The sequence below is a fragment of the Eurosta solidaginis genome, chromosome 5 (genome assembly GCF_040869045.1).
Source record: "Eurosta solidaginis isolate ZX-2024a chromosome 5, ASM4086904v1, whole genome shotgun sequence".
NCBI classification, from domain to species: Eukaryota; Metazoa; Arthropoda; class Insecta; order Diptera; family Tephritidae; genus Eurosta; species Eurosta solidaginis.
In genome coordinates this window covers 181,444,820-181,467,986 of record NC_090323.1, presented here as the reverse complement: position 1 = coordinate 181,467,986, position 23,167 = coordinate 181,444,820, and the positions used below count along the sequence as shown (strand labels likewise).

General features: G+C 33.7%; 2 protein-coding genes, 2 long non-coding RNA genes and 1 pseudogene across 6 annotated transcripts; 2 read left to right on the top strand and 3 right to left on the bottom strand.

The window, feature by feature from the left end:
* Nucleotides 1–1,895: 1,895 nt before the first annotated feature.
* On the bottom strand, nt 1,896–9,714 carry LOC137251670 (uncharacterized). The gene is made up of 3 exons (XR_010953310.1): nt 9,532–9,714; nt 6,303–6,880; nt 1,896–2,644 (listed from the first exon to the last, which is right to left on the bottom strand). It is a non-coding gene; the product is annotated as an uncharacterized lncRNA (long non-coding RNA).
* Nucleotides 2,503–3,153, top strand: Irbp18 (Inverted repeat binding protein 18 kDa). The gene is made up of 2 exons (XM_067786385.1): nt 2,503–2,742; nt 2,815–3,153. Exons 1-2 carry the CDS (start codon nt 2,626–2,628, stop codon nt 3,052–3,054), a joined length of 357 nt encoding a protein of 118 aa, XP_067642486.1. The 5' UTR covers nt 2,503–2,625; the 3' UTR covers nt 3,055–3,153.
* Nucleotides 9,715–10,138: 424 nt separating the features above from the next.
* On the bottom strand, nt 10,139–11,421 carry LOC137253854 (uncharacterized; annotated as a pseudogene).
* Nucleotides 11,422–11,576: 155 nt separating this feature from the next.
* On the bottom strand, nt 11,577–13,461 carry LOC137253855 (uncharacterized). The gene is made up of 2 exons (XR_010953903.1): nt 12,849–13,461; nt 11,577–12,410 (listed from the first exon to the last, which is right to left on the bottom strand). It is a non-coding gene; the product is annotated as an uncharacterized lncRNA (long non-coding RNA).
* A 1,164-nt stretch (nt 13,462–14,625) lies between these two features.
* LOC137251666 (uncharacterized) lies at nt 14,626–20,505 on the top strand. Of its 3 annotated transcripts, none has more exons than XM_067786381.1 (7): nt 14,626–14,763; nt 16,678–16,750; nt 17,043–17,099; nt 17,332–17,379; nt 17,772–18,061; nt 18,118–18,265; nt 18,322–20,505. In XM_067786381.1, exons 1-6 carry the CDS (start codon nt 14,755–14,757, stop codon nt 18,133–18,135), a joined length of 495 nt encoding a protein of 164 aa, XP_067642482.1. In that variant the 5' UTR covers nt 14,626–14,754; the 3' UTR covers nt 18,136–18,265; nt 18,322–20,505. The 3 variants fall into 3 exon arrangements, with proteins under 3 accessions (XP_067642482.1, XP_067642481.1, XP_067642480.1); XM_067786380.1 differs by having other exon boundaries at nt 17,037–17,099; nt 18,330–20,505; XM_067786379.1 differs by having other exon boundaries at nt 17,037–17,099.
* Nucleotides 20,506–23,167: the final 2,662 nt, after the last annotated feature.

Sequence of the window (23,167 nt, the reverse complement as noted above, 5' to 3'; positions counted from 1 at the left end):
ACAAAGTTTGTCGACACAGTTTTTCGTGACGAAAAGCGCGGCAATACAGAATTCAACTATTAAAAATTCAAAAAAAAAAGCTTTTTTATGATTTGTATGCTTCTTATTTATTAATTTTTTATTAAATTTCAGAAAATAGTCAAAATAACCAACAACAGTCAGTTTAGTAGAATTGTGGTTGTTGTTGTTGTTGTTGTTGTAGCGATAAGGTTGCTCCCCGAAGGCTTTGGGGAGTGTTATCGATGTGATGGTCGTTTTCCGGATACAGATCCGGTACGCTCCGGTACCATAGCACCATTAAGGTGCTAGCCCGACCATCTCGGGAACGATTTATGTGGCCACATTAAACCTACATGCCATTCCCTCCCTCCCCATCCCCAAGTTCCATGAGGAATTGTGGTAATGTTCTAGGGTAGCGGTCGACTGCTAAAACACGCCCAAAAAATTCAGGAGAGGTACCAAAAGACACGTATTGACCTCGATTTTAATAATCCGAAGTCGGAATATAAAAATTTTACTTGCATTAGTAAATATTTGCAAGCTTTCAAGTGATTCATGAAAAGGTTTTTGTGAAATTTCAAGGATTTTTTATTTCCGCCTTCAGATTATTAATACCGAGAGGTCAATTCGGGTATTTTGATACCACTCCCGAATTCAATAAGCCCTTTCTCCCGGGAGTGGGAGTCGAGCCCGCACTCCTACATTGCCTTAAGCCGGAGTCAATGGTGCCGTATGTCGTATCGCTGTATCCGTATCCCTAATACGCCAATTACACGGCTCAAGTATCCTTGTGCCAATTACCAATTTGCACAAGGATTTGACCGGTGTGTGCACTGGTTGCGCTATTTGCGCAGAGAACTGCGCTAAAATCAAAACGATTTTGATATTTACGCATGTCTGCAAATATTGCACATGCTTTTTTCTTCGTGTATGGTGAATCTTACACAGTTTACCTGTGGTTCCTGATAATATAACATCAGTAATTATTGCTTAAAAATCTTAATATCGAAGGCGTAAGGATCATCTCTAGCTTGTAACAGGAATTCACACAAATTTAATAATACAAAATAATTTTTTATACAATTAGAACACATGTTCATTTGTTGCGCTAGTTGAAAAATGAATATTGCGCAGTGCTGCAATGAGTTGAGCTGGTCTTGCAATTAAAATATATATTTTATAAGTACAATGGAAAATAAACGCTTCTGGTGCGAGTTTTTCGACTTATACCGGGAATTACCAGCACTGTGGAAAATAAATAGTGATTTTTTATACAATTAGTGCCTTTTTTATACAATTAAAACACATGTTTCATTTGTTGCGCTACTTTAAAAATGAATATTGCGCAGTGTTTTTGAGCCGTGTATGTCAAAATTTTCATTTGCACAAATTTCGTCGTTTTATATTTGCGCATGGTTTTTGTGTCATGCATGGGCCGTCTAACGTAATCAGCTGTTTATCGTTACGACGGTAAACCAAAACCCAATTGGTTGGCTACGATACGGTTACGACCTTAGCGGAACCAATAATCGATTGCATTGATTCTCATAAGGTTGGACGAATCAGCTGTTATAAGGTACCCGATAAAGCACCAATGACTCCAGCTTTAGTAAATACCAATTATGCATTGACGTGACATTGATGTTGATACGACGTGATGTCGACGACGATACGACGTGATGTCGACGACGATACGAACTGATGGTTGACGTTGACAACCATAATAGGGGTGAATATTTTGGTCGTTTTTCGAACATAATTCGTAAACATCACTATGGATCGGCGAATAAAATATATACATACATTCCTACGAATCTTCCAATGATACAACATTTGTGGAGTTCCCCGTTTTAATTATATTCACCCTGATCTTTGACAATAAATAAAACACAAAATTGTTTAGTTAAACTATGTCATTATTCCTTTATTATTAGTAGGTTCTAGCCTTACTAAATAAATTAATTTCTTAATAAACAATGTCCAATAGCATTTTATAATTGTCTGAACATTTATTTTTGTTTTTTCATTGAGCTACAATTCAGTCTTTTATATAATAAAAATTATATTGTTAAAAAAACAAATAAGGTGCCGCAGAATAATTTAAATTTATAATGCTGTTATTTGTAAGTCTAATACAAAAGGCAAATACAATTTTCAACATTTTAAATTAAAATTAAATACAATATGGTTACAAAATCGACTTAAAATTTATCACAAAGGCCAGTGTTGTGAATTTTCATAAAATAGATTCTTCTAAAGAACAAGCGTTTTTTAGGTGTATATATTAAATTAAAAATAATTATTTGGTTTTTATTAAAAAAAAGTGTTTTGGTAAAGAATTTCATATACGCGACGTAAAGCAAATTAATCAATTATTCATGCTAAATTAATTTATGTTTTCACCACAGCTGTTGAGGTGATCAAAAAAATTGTTTAACGACAAACATGCAACCCTGTTACATTTTGTTTTGATGTTTATTTTTGTCATTTTCTTCGCTTCTTATTGCCCGTTTGACATTTATATTTTGGAATTTCACAATTGCGTTGTTTTGCTGTTATCATTTGTGTTTTTTCAACAAATAAACATAGTTAAGTTATATTGAAAATAATATAACCAACGAAAGAATGCCAGCTAGAAAGAAGACTGGTGGTGCAAGTAACGGCGGTGGTAGTGGCAATACATCAGATGCATCCAAGTATGGTGATGATGCATATCGACAAAAGAGACAGAGAAATAATGATGTTAGTTATATTTAATATTTATATTTGATTATACATATATATGTAGCTACTAAAAACGTAATACATTTATAGGCCGTGAAGAAAACACGTCAAAAATCAAAGGAGACCGCAACTGAACGCAAACGTAATGTGGAACGCCTCAAAAATGAGAATATCAAGTTGGAGGCATCAATCAAAGAGGTGAAGGAGCATGTGGAGACGCTTAAAAACTTATTATTGAATAATGTGCAAAAAGATGAACAAGAGGCCGTATTACAACGTATATTAAATGAACCAACAGATGATGAGGACGAGGGTTTGGGTGATACATAAGATAATATTGTACATAATTTTAAATTATAGGATAAATGTGACATTGTAAGATTAAGGTAAATGTGGTATTTGTAATAAAAGCTCTTAAATGATATAAAATGTTTGAGAAATGCAGGCGGTAAAGATATACATTTTTTTTTTCAACAAACATATCGCTCATTTACTTCAATAGTCTCATAACTCAAAAAACAAAATTTTCCAAGAGAGCTATTCAAAGATGTTAACTGCCATACGTTTGCGCATATAAAGGCATATTTTCATTTTTATAGCACGTGGTAAATTATTAACTGATCACAACGATTTTTTTTATACAACATAGATCATGATATTGGGTACGCTTATATGTTATTAACTCAAAAGTCGTGTTTTTTTAGTTATGACACTATTGAACTAAATGAGCGATATGATTCTCCTAAGCTTGTTGTAAGGTTTGTCCAAGTGCATTCAAAGGATTGGACATGTTATGAATTGTCGAGCCACCCAAATGTGGTTATAGACAAACATGCGCAACTGCACAGCTCTCTTTGTTTCAAGATTGGAACATTAAAAAAATTTAGGCAAAAGCATAGAAACTTTCTCATCTTACGACAGACATATGTCTATAGTTAGTTGTTTACTCTATTTTATTTATGTTAATAATCACCCTTATCGCTAGTTTTATTTTCACCCGAAAATATTCACAGTTTTTGTTCACCCTATCGCAGAGGGTGGCGAAAAAATTTTTCATGTTCGAAAAAGATTTCACCAAATGTGTTCACTTATATTTTACAGGCGAACGAGAGGAAAACAAAATTTAAGTAATTTTTGTTTTGAAATTTGATACTCTTATAATTATATGTTCTTTTATTATTAGAAATAAATCAATAAATAATGCACAATCGGAAGCTGAGTGGAAGAAGTGAAATTCCTGTATTGCTGTAAATTTTATCTTTTATGACAACGTATCAGTTGGCCAAGTTATGCATTGTGGACAAAGCAACGGTTTCAATATTGAGCACCTCACTGAAACACGATTGGCTAAGACCCACTTCATGGTCCTTTCCGACGCCTTTTCCCTATGCGAAAAAACGAAGACATGTACACAATTTTACAATTAGTGGAACTCCAAATTTTTGCTTCAATGGTTGGTGGCGAGGAGTGGTAAGAATAATTAGCAAATATTAGAATGCCGACTTGTTTAACCTGTAATATTGGCGAAAACTAATTGAAAAAAATTGACTTGTTATTCAAAAGTGCTGAAAATAGTAAATTTTAGCTTACAGTGAATCATTTAGCTCCAAAGTGTTAGAACTGTCCCTTCATTGCCTCCGAACCACTTTCACATTTATGTATATTCTCCTCACGCTCAATCAATACCAACCTAAGTGCAATACTAAACGTTATTTTATAAATGTTTTATTTCTATTTTTGTTGTATTTTAAGGAAATATATGCTTGGTTACAAAATTTAAACAATTGTAAGTAAATTATTTGTTCACTGCCAATTCGCAATAGAGCATCAGTTCTTTCGAATTGAACTTTTGTTCGCCCGAAATGGCCGATAGGCGGAAAAAGTTCACCCGAACAAAAGAAGTGAAGGCGAAAACTTTTCCGCGTGAACTTCGCGATAAGTGTGAATTTAACTTGTTCTCTACTTCCAATATTTCAATATTTTTAATTATGTTACCTTTTTAAAATGAAAATGTTATCTTTCAAAATTTTTTAAAAGTGAATATGTTTAATTAAATATAAAATAAAATTTATTTAAATATATAGTCTAATACTATATATAATTAAGGGGGAGTAAATGTAGGGTCTAACATTTTTTTTTATCTTTCAAAATATTTAAAAATATTATTCAATTTTGTAGATTAGAAATTTACATATAATTCTTGTAATAAATTATATTAAAAATATTTAATAATTTTGGAAAAATTTAAACAACGTGACATCAGGACGGACAAGGCGACAGCTGTTACGATTATACCTTGTAAATCTCTTCAAAGCCCTTTCTCCCGGGAGTGGGAGTCGAGCCCGCACTCCTACGATAGTTGAAATGGTTACAAACGCATTCAGCTACGTCATGCCTTAGTTTTTGTAAAGTTTTTCCCAATTGCCTTCTTTCGCATATATTATCTTCTACACATCACATACTTCGTATGTAGTTATATTAAAAATAATTTATATATGTATATAGCAAATAATATATGTATATCAGAACGTTTTACACCAAAATATGTACCTTGCCGCGAAAACGTTCAAAGCCCCATAACGGACGGAGGGTGACCAACCCTTGTAAAAGACCAGTTTCTTTGTCTTACCGTTATGTCTATGGCTATGCTTGGTTGGTCGTACCTATTGTATTGGAAGAAGCACAACGTCGATCCAAAAAACACAGGTTTTTGAATACTACGCTCTATCTGCGATATATCAAAATGTATAGAAGTTTGGAACATTAAATACTTGCTTTCTTCCACCACCGGGTGCAGACATTTTTCCTCTTTCCATTAGTATTAATACGTCATTTTAAGCGACTTTTATCGCGAAAACGTCGATATGCTAATCCATTCCTTATAAATCTCATAGGAAAATAATTTTTGTGAGAGCTCTAGGGTTGATCCACACAGACTTTGTTGGATTCTGTAGGCGGCTTCGATTAAAACTTTCAGTTTTCTGGTCAATATATACGAGCCTTCTCACTACTACGTTCTTAAAATTTTATTATACATTATAGGTTTTTTGTTGTATTTTTGTTCCGGGATTAAACATTTTTTTATCAAGTCTAACCTAAATTAATTTAATCTATTATAATATTTTTTAAGTAATTTGATTGTACTACAAAAGATTTTTGATCTTATTGTTCTAATATCTTCCTAATAAATGAATGATTGAATGTCTGTTCCGGATATTGGCACTTTTACCCGAATTCTGGTTGTACCTGGTAACCCCATAGAGCTTCCAGGCCGATCACTGCCAATTTAACACTGTGAGCGCAATTTTAAATCGATGACAAAGTTCTGCAAATCTCGCCTAATTTAAAATTTTTCTTTAACTTCCTATCTTGAAATTTGATTGAAGAGCGTGGTGTGTCTGATCTTGTTCTAAACCACAAGACCTCAACGTATCGATGCCTGAAGGGAATAACACCCTATTGAATTTATACTAAGATAGGGAATTTTTAAAATATACTGATATAGTTTTGAAACGACAATGCAATAATAACACTTGTGCAATAAATATATTCGTATAAAAATAAAAACGGAAACTTACCATCAAAAATATCCAATTTGGCTAAATGTAATGAAAATACTTCGTCCATTTTATGTCGTGGATTATGTCGCTTATTTGATTTCTAAACTTTTTACCCAACAGTTCAAGACTAAATGGCTTATCGTAGTGCCGCTGTCAGTTAAAGATTCAAATATACCCTGATAACGTACGTAGTACAAACACATATACACATACTTAGCGTAGTGAGCACATAATAATACTTTAATAATTGTGCTATCAAAAGTGGTTATAAAAAAAGAGTAGCAACGTTAGCGCTTTTCTTTTATTTATTCAACACGCTCTTCTTTTCCACGAATACTTTTATTGATGTACGTGTGTCCGTATGTAGTTAGTATTATATTCTATTTGCGCTTTAATGTGATAAAGTTGACTGCATGTTTAAACTGTATGTTGTTTGATTTTTCATAATCATCAATTTGTTGCTTTAATTTCCTTCCTTTTCAAATGTGCAGCTGTAAAGCTTAATTAACGTTGATTACGAAACGGAAGAAAATATGTAATAGTATGTGGGTGTCATCAACTATGGGCAGCGAGCTCTCTAGTTAGTCATATACACTCTAAAAAAAGATTATAAAATGAATAATTATTAATTGAATAATGTTTACATTTCTTTCTTGCGTCGGTATGATAAGTACGTATGTAAGTATGTATTTCCAATTTTATGTAGTTGAAATTCGACATCGCACATGTACATCCAAACAGTGTTGAGCTGAAAACATGACTGCCTCTCCAATATATACTTAGAGATTATTTCTTTTTAACATGTATTATTCCGGTGGGTAGTGAAGTTTTAGTTAATCGGTTATACATATGTACATATATGTAGATTGGTCAATTTTGAAAGAAGGTAGTCCATAAGTCATGTTACTTAAAAATTCGAGAATTTTAGTTAGTTTTATATCTACCCAACAAACATTTAGGTTAGAAAACGATTAGAATCGAATCGAATTCTAATGTATTTCTCTAAGGTAAAAGGTTAGAGGACGATTTGCGAAACTTTCGCGAATTATAGCATTCTCAACAAAAAGAGACTTCGTTCTCGATATCGAGAAAAGGGTTAGAATTCTAATCGAATGCTAACGTCAATTGCTAATGGGTTTCTAATGAGAATTTTGAATTGATGCGCAATAAGGTTCAGTTATTTAAAAACCGCGAAATTTTCATTGTTTCATTATATCAAATACTTTTATTTGGTTATAAGCTTATAAATTATAATAAAATAAAAATAATTCAAAATCCTATCGTGTTTCACAGTTTTCAGTACTAGTTATTGTGTTAAAATTTTCGCTTCCACTTATTTCCCCAGGATTGAGCTCGCCATTGGTTTGAGGTACGGATGAGGAAGCGTTTTCTTCATGCCATTTAAACAGCTCTTCAATAATCTGCTCGCTTTCCCTTTTTAACTTTTTTTGATCCATTTTCACTTACTAGTATTTATTATTATAAATAAAATAAACTTGTTTCGCAGCTTATAATATTTCCACACAACTTCCACACAACAAGGATGACTGATCATGTCGTGCAAATAATCGATAACTGTGACAATAATCATAACATCGCATTTCTAGTGTTATTAGAATCGTTTCACAGTCAAATTCTAACCTAGTTCTCTAACCTATTTTTCAATTCGAAATGCATTAGAGAACTACATTAGAAATCTAATGTAAAGCTACAATATTTCTCTAACGTTAGATACTGTGTTTGCTGGGTATATCCTGCAAAGGACCATCAACACCGATAACACTCCCCCAAACCTTCGGGGAGTGTATTTGGCGTTAATACAACAACAACAACAACAGCAACAACATGTCCTCGAATAGCATACGAACTACTGTGTTGTTGATGTAACGCGCAAAAACCACAAGGTTTATGAGAGCGTAACGGATGTCTTTTGCTAGAAGTGAATTTTGTATGCTCCAGTAGTAGCAACTTCTGGTCCTAGCCGCATTGCCGCAGAAGACTTTCGACATCCCACACATTCGAAACTGTTAAGTATCTAATCCATTCCACTTTCAAGTCTTGGATACATGGGATATTTCTTGAACCAACTTAGTTGAAAGTAATTTTAATTGACGCCAACTGGCTTTACAGATTTTTTTTTTCAGTTAGTGTTAATTGGATTTTCTTTTGACTCGATCATCGATTGCCTGAACTTAAACCGGCCCTCAAATGGTTGAAATATTATTTGTAAACTGTATACATAGACGGCTCGAAATCGCACACTTATCTATGTACATAGGCAAACAGGCAAATTATATACAAAGCATATCCGGTCGGCTACTATATTAAGGCATTTGAAATTCTATAAACACAATACCAATAACAATAACAAAAATAAATTAAGCAATGCAGATTGCTAACTCAAACATATTTACAAATGTATATCTGTACAATGTACAACAAGCACATAAATCATCGATTCATGCCCAAATTTTCTTACACATTCGACATTGAATTTGATATTTACAATTTTGGGATCTTCTACATGGCAATGTCTGTATATACAAAAAAGAAAAAGCGAAAAATAGCTGAAGCAGAAACGGTGGTGCATTAACCATGCACCCATGCAATGAATTTGCGAAAGCCTTTCACATAAATATGTACATGCATGACCATGTTAGCACAAGAGTATTACAGTCGCACATGCATACAAAAATTTGGTCATATTGCTTTAGTGTTTTTTGTTTATTCGTGTTGGATTTTATATAAGGTGCCACGATTTTCAAACTTTTGCTGATTTGTAGGGGTAGAGGGGGCCCTAAAAATCACAAAATTATCATCCACAACTCTAGCAAACTCTTAGTTTATGAAATATAAGCTTCTTAATTTCCAAATTTAGTAAAATTTCAACTTAAGTCCTGCACTTAAAATTCGGGTCGCATATGTCGATAGCGGTATCAAAAGACGCGTATTTGCGTCAAAATTCAGAATCCGAAAGCAGAAACTACATTTTTTATCTCGTTTAAAAGTTATTCGCGGAAAACCCGTCGGTACTATTGTCGCTTTTTTCGTTGTTGCAATTAAACGAACAACAAATAACTTTTAAATTATAAGTTTGCGCACTTTAAAATATATATATTTGTTATCGGGACAACTCCCTCTTTCATTTGATACCAAGTTTTACCCCGAACTCGGGGGGTGCTATTCTAAAATTTTCCCATTTTTACTCAGCCTCTGTTAAATATAAAATTTATTTTTATTTATTTACCGTATTTTCCCCAATGAATTCTCACAAAATCACATCCGTTCTGCACAAATTTAAAAGCAATTTTTTTTTTTGTTTTATTCACAAGCACAAAAGCTTTGAAGTATATTGATGAGTGTTGATTATCAATTCTGATATCGACTATAAAGATGGTAGTCAATAAAAGTCGTAATAACTAGAGTTGGCAAGTTAGCGGTTGTCTGTAATTTTGTCGAACCGTCGTAAAGCTGGAGACATTGGTGCTTTATCGGTAACCGTATCGGTAACCTTTTAACAGCTGATTCGACCAACCTTATGAGAATCAATGCAATCGATTATTGGTGCCGCTAAGGTCGTAACCGTATCGTAGCCAACCAATTGAGTTTTGGTCTACCGTCGTAACGATAAACAGCTGATTACGTTAGGGATACGGATACAGCGATACGACATACGGCACCAATGACTCCGGCTTAATTACTGTACTAACCCTGCAAAAAATCATGCGATTAATCCCTAAAGAGATTGATCCCCGATTGATCTCTTTTGTCTACAGTTGTGCATAATTGACCCCCTTTAGTCTCTTTTGGGTACAGTTGGGATTAGTCAGTTTGAAATCCATGTAGCCCTTTTTAAGATATATTGAAAACAAATCAGCAACGAAATGAGGAAAATATAAAAAATTACAGGTGATGGAATCGAATTATTTAAGAAAAATTGTTGCGCCCTATACCGAACTTAAATTACTAGTACTTACCGACCACGCCGAAGTAAGGGTTAAATTTTCGGAGAATGTTTTTTATCCTTTTTGAAAAGTGGGCGAACAACTTACTTCAAACAGATTTTGTGGCTTGATTAACTCTTCGATTGTGCTTCTGCCATGAAAGTTTCTCAGCAAAAAAAGTCATCTGCCTAAGCAGATGCGTTCGGAGTCGGCCAAAAACGTTTAGGATGACCAGTGGGAACAATTAAAAACAGCACACCACATATTGGAAGAGAAGCGGATATTTACCGAGAAAAAACACTATTATTATTATTTTAGTAGAATATATAGGATCATACTCAACAGTAAACTTGGCTGCTTGCGGGTTAACATATAAATTGCATGTTCTTTTAAATTTGTACATAATTGTAGGGCTGGACTAATTTTTCCTTTGAGGAAAATCAAGTATTTATGTTTTACTAAAGATCCTTTAACTAAAAAGATAAACACCACCCTCTACTACTGCTAACTTAACGTACTTCATATTTATACAAAACATACTTTGATTTTGCGTTTTTTAATAAACTTGGAACCTTTTAACCTAAATCATCCCAAATAGTACACAGCAACCAAGGTACCCAATATCCAATTCGCTTTCTGCACGTTTCTCTGCTTAAATTTTTTCTTCAAGTCGTTTATTCATAGCCCCAAGTGATTCGAATAAATTATTTTGTATTTCACTGTACCTCTTCATAGGCAAGATCAGATTTTCTTCGATTAATTCCGCTTCTTGTGCAAATTTTGTATTATCTTCTGCATGTCGTATAAGCTTTTCAGTACGTTCACCCGGTATACTGCGAATTTATTCAGCACCGAGTATGGATTCAAGTTGTTTGATGCGTTCCAATTGATCAAACTCCATGTAAATCTGGAGCTGTAGCATTGAGGTTTACCCCTTTAGAACGCACTTGCTGGGTTATCTCTAAAAAATTGTGATTGAAATATTTTTCCAGCTCAGAAGCACGTGAAATAGTTTTAGTGATTTGTTCTCGGTTGCCAGTAACTCCATTTAACATACTATTGACTGCTAGAAAGGAGCCAACAATTATTTCTGATGGAGTACCTGCAGATTTATTGATCTCAGCAGTGTCAGTTGCAGTGGCTGTATTGCCATCTTCGCAAAGTGGGCCCAATACGCGATTGAGAGAATCTATTCTTTTTCAAGTATATTCAGAACTCCATTTTTCAAGTTCTGTGTTGGTGAAGTAAACGAAGAGTACCTATATATCCTATATAATTTATCCTAAGTTGCTTACTTTTTAGGAACTCATACTTGCCTTTTCCTTAGACTGAAGTATTTTAAAAGATATTTTTATACAATTTATATTTCCGAAGTTATTTTTGTATGTTACATAGTATATAATTTTGTGTAGAAAATTAGTATATGAGAAAACTAAAACAAAGGCAGGTAATTCTATACGACAGCATGACACTGCTAATTGACATAAGTACTAACAATCCGAAACCGGAGAAGAAAAATTTTAAGTCGTTCAAAAGATATTAACGAAAAACCGAAAAATGATCCACGGGTCCCTCCGAAACCGGGGGTGGGATCCACAGTATTTTTGCGCAGAACACCTTTGCATTGGCGACCTTCGGCCGCGTTTATAAAAAATTACCCTGGGTGGGTCCAACACCGGTTTGGAGACCAAAACTATATCCGCGCAAAACACTTGTATTCACAATTTTTTTGTGGGTACCCCAACATTACAATAACCACATGAAAATCGCCAACTTCAACTGCAAATATCTCCGGACAGAGATAAAAGTTTTCTTTTCCGGTTTCGGATTATTAATACTGATGTCAATACGCGTCTTTTGACACCTCTCTCGATATTTTTGGACGCGTATTAGCAGTGTCATGCTGTCGAATAGAATTCCCCAAAGGCACTTTTTCGGTAAATAATGGTGTAATATCTCAACAATGACTCATTTAGGCCTGCGTATTTTCAATTTTTAATCCTTTCATGTAATTGAATTTCTCATGGCTCTTTAGTAGGTAGAATACACGTCCTGAATTCTAAAAAAACTGGCGACCAGATCCTCCTTGACCTCCTTTGCTGAGCTTGTCCCAACATAAACGTATTTTCTTGGTTTCACAAACTTGAGTACAACATTGGTATTTGTTTATTTTAGCTCACAACTGCTAAAACCAGACCAAAAATATCGGAAGAGGTGTCAAAAGACGCATTTTGATTCCAGGACCACGAATCCGAGAGCGAAAATTCTAAATTTTATTTCTGTTAAAAGTTATTTCCATAAAACCGAAAAATGGCCCCGGAGCGCTCCGAAACCGGGGTGGGATCCATAGTATTTTTACGCAGAACACCTTTCTGCATTGCCGGCCTTCGTCCACGCTTATAAAAAACTACCCTGAGTGGGTCCAACATCGGTTTGGAGACCAAAACTATATCCGCGCAAAACACTTTTACGCACAGTTTTTCTTGTGGGTACTACTAAATCATCAAAACAACAGCAACCACATGAAAATTTTCAATTTTGTTTGCGAATATCTCCGAAACGAAATAAAATTTTGAATTTCCGCCTTCGGATTCGTGATCCTGGGTGCGTCTTTTTACACCTGGACGAGATTTAGCAGTTGACAGCTAAAGTAAACGATTAACAAAACTTTGTTCGGTTTAAGGCTGATCATCGCCAAATCGTACAAATTCATCGCGTCCAAACTTTCACGCGCAATTTTATAAACCCACTATATATATTTAATATATTGCAATAAAACGATGTCAACAAGAATGTTCAATATTTTTATGCACGGAAAAGAAATAACAGCTGTTTTTTGTTATCCATAGAGCTGCAAAAATAACGATGGCACTATCGATTGTTTTATTTTAGGAAAACCATCGATTTTTTTCTGTCGAATACTGTCGAATGCACATACAAATTATATGAGAGCAACCGAAATTGAATTTCTGAGGAAAAAGCTAACGCGCTTCCAATTCTTATTTCGGTTAGGACATTAAGAGGTCATTTATGTTCGTGCGTTAAGCGAACGCAATGATTTTTTATTAGAGTGGCCTGTAAAAATGTTATAATTAAAATGAAAAATTGGAACCTGTTGCAGATTTTTGACATAATTTCCTTTGAGCTTTCTATCAAAAAAAAAAAAAAAAACAACTAGCTTTAATAGCTATTTTATTTAGATTATGAATATTGTATCTTTGTAACAAAACGATTCATGAAGTTGAGATATTGCTAGCATGGCACTGTCAAAGCATTTCAGCGAAGTGACGCGTCAAGCGTTCTATGTTAACGCGTAGTTGCGTTACTTCGCCTGTTATATAATCAAAATATAAAACTTGTCTAATGTAGAACGATACATGACGCGTCAAGTGTTTTATGTAAATCCTGCCTCACATAGAACGCTTTCAGGGCCGTTTAAACTTGACGTATCCATATCCATATAAAAAGCTGATCCAACCAACTTTAGAGAAATCAATGTAATTGGTCAATAGTACCATACCATAACGCCGTAGCCATAACCATTGTGAATGAAACTAAGTGTGATATCCTATCTGTCAACTGACTCACAGGATGTTCAATATGGCTACTTTTTTTTTTGACAGGGTGTTCAATATGGCGGCGCATAGAGCCGGCTATCTTCAGCGGGTGATAGAAAGAGATACAGAATGAGACAGCGATAGTCAATTACAAATCAGGTGATCCAATCACTTTGGAATTTTGACGTCTATGCAGAAGATATTACACTTAGTTTCATTCACAATAGTCATAACCATACCATGGCCAACCAATTGGTTTTTGGGTTTTCGCTATATCGATTAACCTAAAAATATTTGAGTTGGTGAATTTAATAAATGTTTGTAGATTTTATTCATTGTTTTGGATACGTTATGACTAAGAGACTTATTTTTTCTGGAATATGTTAGTAATTTTTTTCGTTTTCTTCATTTTTATGAACATTTCACGATTTTTAGGCTGAGGCACCGATAACTGATGCCAATTGATATGTGTAAGTAAAAATATGGTTACGACTATGTCAACTTTGACAGGCCCTTCTCCCAGTGCTTAGATTTGACATACGATCTCAACTAAACAAGTTTAAAAATTGTTTACAATAAGTACAGAAAATTGCATGCAATATTGTTGGTATGCAGTGAAATTTTTTTTATAAGATAACAATGACAAGCCTTAACGTTTTCTTCGGTTTGAAGCGCCCAGATGACTCTACCAGCAAAATATATTTCTGGCGTGCATGTTCATAACGATAAATGTCAAAATGTACCTTTTTTAACTTATTTGGCAAAGCACCCCAGTAATAAGTTTTTCTTATGATCGGAATAGTGGATTAGCTATCACAATTCTATCGATAAATTTACGTGCAATGTAATCGGTATTTGGCAGTCATTAGTTTTAGCAAATTGAGTGATAAGTGCAAAATCATATGACAAAAAATTTGTGTTGAATTAATAAAAGAATAAAAAAAAATACAATAAAAGAACTATCGCAGCATGAGTAAGGTAAGTAAACGCCATATGCGTCGATTAGTTAGCAGAGAAAGGAAAAAGGGTCGTGCAAAATTAAGTTTGGATAGAAAAGAAACTGACCCGGCCGCGCAAATTTCTTGATCGACAGATATTGAAGAAGTGCTTCCTGATGAGCCAAGTTGCTCGCAGAAAGTACCTCTTTTTGAAAAACTAAAAAAATGGGGAATTCGTAACAAAATAACATATAAAAGTCTTTCCGAACTTTTAACGATTCTTTTAGAAGAAGGTATGAATGTACCGAAAAGTGCGGAAACTCTTTTAAAAAATAAGTCTGGAATTTTAGTTAAAAATATGAGCCCGTGATTCTACTGTAACATAGGCATTAAAACGCAACTAAATAGAATTGGAGAAACGTTAAATAATTATAACAACATAATTGTTGATGTTAATATTGATGGGTTACCATTATATCGTAGTTCTAGGGTACAAGTTTGGCCAATTTTATTGCGACTAGTTAATATAACAAATACGGCAGTTTTTACTACTGGAATTTATCTAGGTAAATCGAAACCAAGTTCAGTTACCCAATTTTTGGCTGAATTCACTGAAGAAGTAGCAGAACTTCGGGAAAATGGTTTCGATTTCAATGGCCGCTGCATAAAATTTACAATAAGGGCTTTTGTTTGTGATGCGCCTGCAAAAGCTTTTCTTTGCGGAATACTTGGGCATACTGGGGGACATGGTTGTCCAAAATGTACTCAAGTGGGACACAAAATTAATGGCGTCCTAACTTATAGCACAGAGGCTGGAACGCTTGTTTCTAACGAAGATTTTTTAGAACGAAAGTACCCTGACAAACATGCGCCAGCTTTTAGAAATAATTTATCTCCCTTAGAAAATATTGGCATTGACATGGTAAAACAAGTACCCATAGACGTTATGCACTTAATTGATTTAGGTGTAATGCGAAAATTTATTAATTTTATTTATTATAAGCAATGAGTCAAACTATAAATTTAGAAAAGAAGCAAAAATTAACATATCTTCAAAACTACTAGCTTTACGTCCCTATATAACAAAGGAATTTGTTCGAAAACCAAGACCTTTGGTTGATATAGCGAACTGGAAAGCTACAGAATTTCGTATGTTTCTTCTCTACTATGGAATCTATGTTTTTAAAGACGAAATTCCTGCAGATGTATACTATGAATTCCTTCTTTTACATTCTGCTTGCCGTTTATTGTTTTGTCCTAAAAAATGTAGCTCAAATATTGATTTAGCGAGTGATATTCTAAAGTTATTTGTTAAAAATTATGCTGCTGTGTTTGGAGAAAATAGCATTAACTACAATGTGCATGGTTTACTGCACATTGCGGAAGATGTTAAAGAACTTGGTATTCCTTCAAATTATTCCGCCTATTCTTTTGAAAATTATTTACAAGTTTTGAAATCTTACGTAAGACAACCAAGACAAATATTACGACAAATATCAAATAATGTAATGCAGGAAACAATCGTCACTGATTCTAAATTTTCAGGATTTAAGACTAAAGATAATTGCATAAACAGTTTTTATTTTGACGGATATATGCTATCCACACAACGTCCAAATAATTATTGTTCGCTGAAATCACAAGATTATGTAGAAATAGTAGAATTCAAAGATCAAAATAGTAATGTTATAAAAGGAAAGAAATTACTGAATTTAAACAGCTTTTTCACTGAACCTATCGATTCTCTTACATTAGGAATATGCACTGCCGACCTCACTCCTTCGCCTATTGTAGAAGAATTTTATCTGGATGATGTCGAATACAAATTGATGTGTATCCCTCTAACAGATAAACTTCTTCTAATTCCAATTTTACATACTTGCATGTAGTTATTTACTTCCTTACTTTTATTTATTTTATTTATATTTATAACTAACATTTTTTTCTTTTTGAGCACATTTTCAAAAAATTTGAGGCGCAAAACAAAAACTCCTCGACGGCGGCAATCCCAGCAAAGAAAGTTAAATGTAAGTAAACACTCCTTCTTTAACATGATTTATTATCAGAGCTGCGTAGTAATGAATATACTTGGTAATTAAAAAATTTAATTCTCAATTACAATTACTTGTTACTGGTACTTGGTAGCGAATACACCATTTTTAAATTTTTGATCAATTATCTCAAATACTATCGATTACTTTCAATTCTTTTCAATTATTTGCTCATATCTATTTGAGAATTAAACACCTGTCCTTGATTCTACCAGCTCTGTTTATTACCTAACATCGTTTAACACATTTTGAAAAATTATAGTTTCAGATGAAAATAGTTACCCGAGAACCAGCAGCGTTACGTGTGCCAGCGAATCTACAATAGGTAATCAAGCCTTTCATACGAAAGTAGCACTTTAAAACATACCTCCTGTTGCCAGTGTCAATCACAATTAATAGTCGACCGCTCAGCAATTCGCGACTATTCCTACAATAACTACAATGATTATTACATATCAATCGACACTCGCAATGGATGAGTCTTTTTAGCGCAAATTTATAGCTGTAGACTTATGGTTAGACAACACTGATAAACTAAATTTTTCCTATATTTTTAGAATCTCGTCGGATCAGCTTATCATCGTCGGTCATCGAACATACTACAGGTAAAGTTTTATCACACAATAACGAAAACTACGCAATGAAAAAATATCTCGGCTAAGTAAAGTTTGCCTTATATGTCGGTAAATTTAAATAATAATGTTTTTTTGCAAGCGACCTTAAAAAGGAAACGCTCCAAGTAGCTATACACTTTCATCATGGCGGAACTATGCAAGTGGTGGAAGGATTTTGGCTAATTGGCTCTCTTTTTAGCTGCTTTGACAATCCGTTTACCCAACGGAACTGGCTTACTTCGCGTTGTGCTTTCTAGGAAATTCGGTAATTTACTGAGCGCTTTATTTCCACCAGCTTACAAAAAAACGCCGATCGAAATTAATTGAGTTGATACAGGATTATTAATTCACACTATTAATGATCGTTTTTCAATTTATTATAGAAGCCACCCAAAGCGTTTTCGAAGTTGTGTCCTGCAGCCACTTTAAAATATTTGAGAGGCAACTACAATCAATTGAGAAGAATTTAGAAAAACTTGATCACCTGCAAATGATAGTTGATACCCAAAATACCGCTATCATGGATGCCATAGCTGGGCTGAAAGTTGCTACCGAGCAGTTAGTTCGTCAGGAAGTACAAAATACACCCGTCGTAAAGTATTTTCCACTTTGTGACGTATATGAGATGCAGCAAATGGACGAAAAAATTACATCTTCTAACAGAGATGTATATGTAAGTTAAATGTCAACTTTTAAATACTTTTTAAATACCATTCGTGCCTTTTACAGGAATCTACGATTGCATAAATATTATGCAACAATATCAAAAATTTACCACTAATTATAAAAACAGACGTGATAATTGCTTTGAATTTGGACGGGACTCACGGCAAAATTGGGCTGAAATCGTTCCCAAACTTGTATAGCGCATTGGCAGGTATTTACATATAACCCCTTATATAAATACATTGTTTTTTGAATTTAAACTTTTAGATTTTTAGGAGCTGTGTCTACACTTCCTTTTAAGGGATTAACCCCCGAGGATATGCTCCGAAAAGGATTGCAATTTGCCAAGTCAAAACATTTTAAGAAGCTTCACCGACAAAAAAAAACAGGGGTCACAATTATAACAATGCATTAGTACAACAATATGTCAGTTGATCGAAATTAATGCATACATTCTTTTGACTTGACACTCTTCTGCACGGCAAATTGGGTTGAATTCGATTTGCCATCACCTTATTCTGACAAATTCGTCATATATATTTTAGAGGGTTGTCTATCATACATAACTACATTTGAATTCTACTACGATCGGAGTAAATTTTACTATACGTTTACAAATAATAACTTTAGAAGCCGCTGCCAGAATTTTTTAGACAAAAAGATTTACGGTTCGAGACCAAAACTCTTAAGTTAGTTTTATGATATATAATAATTTTATAAAAAGTATAATAATATTAGGAGCTTTCGTTTGTCCAAAAGTTGTGCAAAACAACGCTCATTTAAGGCAACAAAAAATCTTGTTATGAATTATTATTTTTCGTTTTTTTTTTCTATGATTTTATTGTGTACCGAATGTACATATATACTTTATTACTGTGTGAATTACTTAAATTTGTGTTCAATACAAAAACTTTGGCCACACTTAAATATTAAAAAAAAAAAATTATATACAAGTAATTAATACAAATTTTACACAGGAGATTAATCTTTATCCAAAGCCTTTATTGAACTCAATCTTCCGTACAAAATGCAAATTCTGAATCATTTCATTAGTGCTTTATTGAATGCCGAATGTAGTCAAAAATTTGGTACGTTTTGCTTTATTGGTCGGATTTTATTGTCAATGTAACAAATGACAATCAAATTTCATTATACCAAATTGTGATTCGATTAAGTTTCTGCGTGAAGTCGATATAATAAACATATATCATTTTATATAACTTTGTGGCTATAACTTTTAAGTTAATTTTAAATTTAAAAGTTTCTATACTTGTCCATATAAATGCATATCTTTTAAAGATAGTAAACAAGTCATATATATAGTATTCCTGTGTTGCTAATACAAAATGCTCACAATGAGTTTAGAATTCTAAATCAAAACAGTACAGCCTACAAAATTTTTGTGACTGTAGCAGCATAAGTGTGACAAGAAAAAATTTTAATTAAGGTACATTCGATTATTGAATACAAAAACTAAAATATTTAAACAGCATTGTATCCGCACTCTGATTTTATGAGTGTACCTAGTCTGAAGTAGCAATATATGAGTAGGTATTATATACATGTATGGTAGTCGATTAAGTTTGGGCTGATAAAACTTTGCCGCGTTACTTGACATTTACTACATTGGCAGAAAAATGTTAATCGAAATTAATTATATATGATCAATTCACTAGGTCTCCTATTGTCCTATGTACTATCTTTTTAAATACGACTCTCGTGAACACCACATCCTGTTGTAGATCGTATTTAAGTATATCCGTAAGGAGGGTCATCTGTAAAAAGCCTGTAAAAATCTAAATGTATGCTACCGCTTATCCTTCTATTAATGAAAATTCTTTGACATTTAAAAAAATAAAAAACAAAACAATTTATTTGGCAATAACTTAGTACATCTGATATGCATAGGCTGCTGAATTGTAGTTTTTTATCCAAATTTTATATAATAAACAACAACAAAGCACATATGAGAGTTTTAAAATCATAGCACATATAAGGAATTTAAGACCTTGTGAATTATCTAATAATTTATTGCAATATTTACAAAAATATTTTTTGTTCTTTCCCATAAAGTTATAAGCACAAAAAAAAAACGCGCTAAAATGCTCACTAAATGAAACCAAAAACTTTTGTCAAGCCACACAAAAAGAGTCCTGGCCAAGTTTCAGAGTTGATAAGAGTTTATTTTTAATTAAACAAATGAATGAATGAAATAAACTAGATAAAAATGAGATCTAATAACATATTAATATAATTTCAAAATAAATAAAGCCATCTATTATTAAGTCTGATCAACTGATGTCTGAAAAAAGTTTAAAACTTAAGTTATTTCTAATTAACAAAATGCTTGTGTTTTACTGAACTGTTTTAATGAGTAGCATTAACGTAGTACCTGCATAAAAATTATAAAAGACTGAATTTTTAAACTTGCTTATTTCAATATAAACCGGAAATGAAAATAAAACTAATTTTAATTATTGTTTTATTTTTAAACGGATTACATCGGTGAGTATGTATCATTTTACTACCATTGGGGTAAAAATGCGACTGGTCCGTATTTGAGTCCTTATTGGGCCGAAAAGAGACTACTCTCTTATGTTCCCATATGGGTACAAAGGGGATTGGTCCCATCGATCCCTTTCGGGTATAAATGGGTACAATTAGTCTCTTCATAGGACATGCTCAAACAAAAGGGAACAGTTGAACTCATACAAAGAGATCAAAACTGGCATTGGTCGCATACTCCCTTGCGACTCATCCCGGCCTCATCCTAGACTAATCGCATTTTTTGCAGGGGAGTTCAACAGCAACAAAGGCAATTATGTACAGCGTGTGTGTGTGTGTTGGTGTGCATCATCTAGCGTGCAGGTCATCTGGCATCTGGCGGTTACCAGTGCCATCTACAGCGCAGTAGTGAAGATAAATGTACACCAAAGACAACAACCAATATTCGCATAAATAGATCCAATTTTATGTTATCATGCTGTTGCTAACACCGAAACTTTTGCTGTTATTAACAGATGTTATTCGATGATTTTATGTACATACATATATCAGTTACGGTTTTTTTGATTCAGTCGCCACGCTCAAAGCCCGCGATAAAATCTATGCAATAGCTTAAACATTTTTTAAATATTTAAATTTAACTGTAACTTTAACTTTCACTTTAACGTTAACTTTCACTTTAACTTTAACTTTATTTTTAAATTTAACTTTAAGCTTCACTTTAACATTAACCTTAACTTTAACTTTAACTTTATTTTTAACTTTAACTTTATTTTTAACTTTAACTTTAACTTTAACTTTACCTTTAACTTTAACTTAATTTTTAACTTTAACTTTAACTTTAACCTTCACTTTAACTTTAACATTAACTTTAAACTTAACTTTAACTTTAATTTTAACTTTAACTTTAACTTAAACTTTAACTTTATGATAGAGATCCAATTTTATGTATTTGGCCTGTTGCTAACACCGAATCTTTTTCGAACCTTTTCGAGCCTTTTTTGACAAATATTCGTTACGGGTTTTTTTGATTTAGTCGCCAAGCCCGCGATAAAATGTATGCAATAGCTTAAAAAAAATGGAAATAAATGGACACTCTATACTCACACACCTTAATATGAATTTAGAGGCCACTGAGACTGCTCTGTTTACACATATTTGCTCTAGATTTCTCTTATCAAAGTTTTGATTTAAAAAGGATGTATTTATGTGCATGCACCAGTACTTTACGCACTGGATTAAAATGACCGCTTAACCGCTAATTGTATTGTTAGTATAAATTTATATATAAAGGAATATAACCCCCCTACAAGACGGTGCATGGTTCAACTATATACAGGTTGGCTCATCTGTAAAGCAACAAAATATGTCTGTTCAAATTGTCAAAATTTTTGTGTTAGTGTTGGTGCGAATGGTATGGAATGGAAACATGGTTCAACTATATACAGGTTGGCTCATCTGTAAAGCAACAAAATATGTCTGTTCAAATTGTCAAAATCTGTGTATTGGTGTTGGTGCGAATGGTATGGAATGTAAACGTAAAACTTAGCAGTTTTTGTATGTGTAAGTAAAATGTTGCCAATGTGTTGGTTTCATTTTGAGTTTGCCATCTCATTTTGACAATCCCTTCGACCATGCAATGACATAAATAAAATCAGCTGATGAGATGAGCCAACCTGTACATAATTGAACCATGGAATGGAAACATAACACTTAGCAGTTTTTGTATGTGTAAGTAAAATGTTGCTAATGTGTTGGTTTCATTTTGAGTTTGCCATCTCCTTTTGACAATCCCTTCGACCATGCAATGACATAAATAAAATCAGCTGATGAGATGAGCCAACCTGTACATAATGTGGTAACTAGTTCACCCAAACATTCATAGCTTTTTTCGCTCTCCACTAACACATCGACGTTTCTTGCTGTCATCGAAATGACAGCGTCATCTTAATACGACAATTTATTAATTATTCCGGGAAACATTTTAAAACGATGAAAAACTATAATTGTGGTAATTAAACTAAAAAACTAAAAATGTGCTTGCGCTACGGGCTTTCAGGTGTGACGTGTGTTAGCTGTTTAGGCACTTCTAAATTAACCTGGCGCATTAACTAGAGGCAGCCAAGTCCTCTTGCCACCAATTGGAATTGGAAGATTCGATTTCCAAAATTAAAAAAGGTAACATTTTCAAGACAGTACACAACTTAAACAAAGGTGGTATCCGCTTCCCAAGGCAGTCGGTTCTATGTACCGGAGCGACTCGGGATTTTTCCCGACCAAGGACTGTCATTTCAGTGTGACCCCATTTAATTTGTTTCGTCCCTCCCACAAATTGTCATCCTCCCAGCAGCTCCTTGCAGCAGGACTGCTACATATTCTCTTACTCCGGGAAGGTATCGAACCCAATCCGGGTCCGTCTCCTGACCCCGGTCCTGAGAAATGGTTTTGCTGCATTTGCCAGAAAAGAATCTTTTTAGGACGGTCATACTCTGTTCAGTGTGTCTCGTGCAAGGGAAGGTTGCATCGGACAGGTTGTTCTGGGCTTGATCCCAAAACCCGACGTCCACGTAACTTTTATAAATCTTTTGTGGCTCCTTGCTGCTCACGC

Excerpts from the sequence above, each read along its gene's own strand:
- Irbp18 (XM_067786385.1), top strand. The coding sequence starts at position 2,626 with ATGCCAGCTAGAAAGAAGACTGGTGGTGCAAGTAACGGCGGTGGTAGT. Across the intron at positions 2,743-2,814 it reads AGAGACAGAGAAATAATGAT|GCCGTGAAGAAAACACGTCA; the intron begins GTTAGTTATATT and ends ATACATTTATAG.
- LOC137251666 (XM_067786380.1), top strand. Across the intron at positions 17,100-17,331 it reads TGCCAGCGAATCTACAATAG|AATCTCGTCGGATCAGCTTA; the intron begins GTAATCAAGCCT and ends CTATATTTTTAG. Across the intron at positions 17,380-17,771 it reads GGTCATCGAACATACTACAG|AAGCCACCCAAAGCGTTTTC; the intron begins GTAAAGTTTTAT and ends AATTTATTATAG.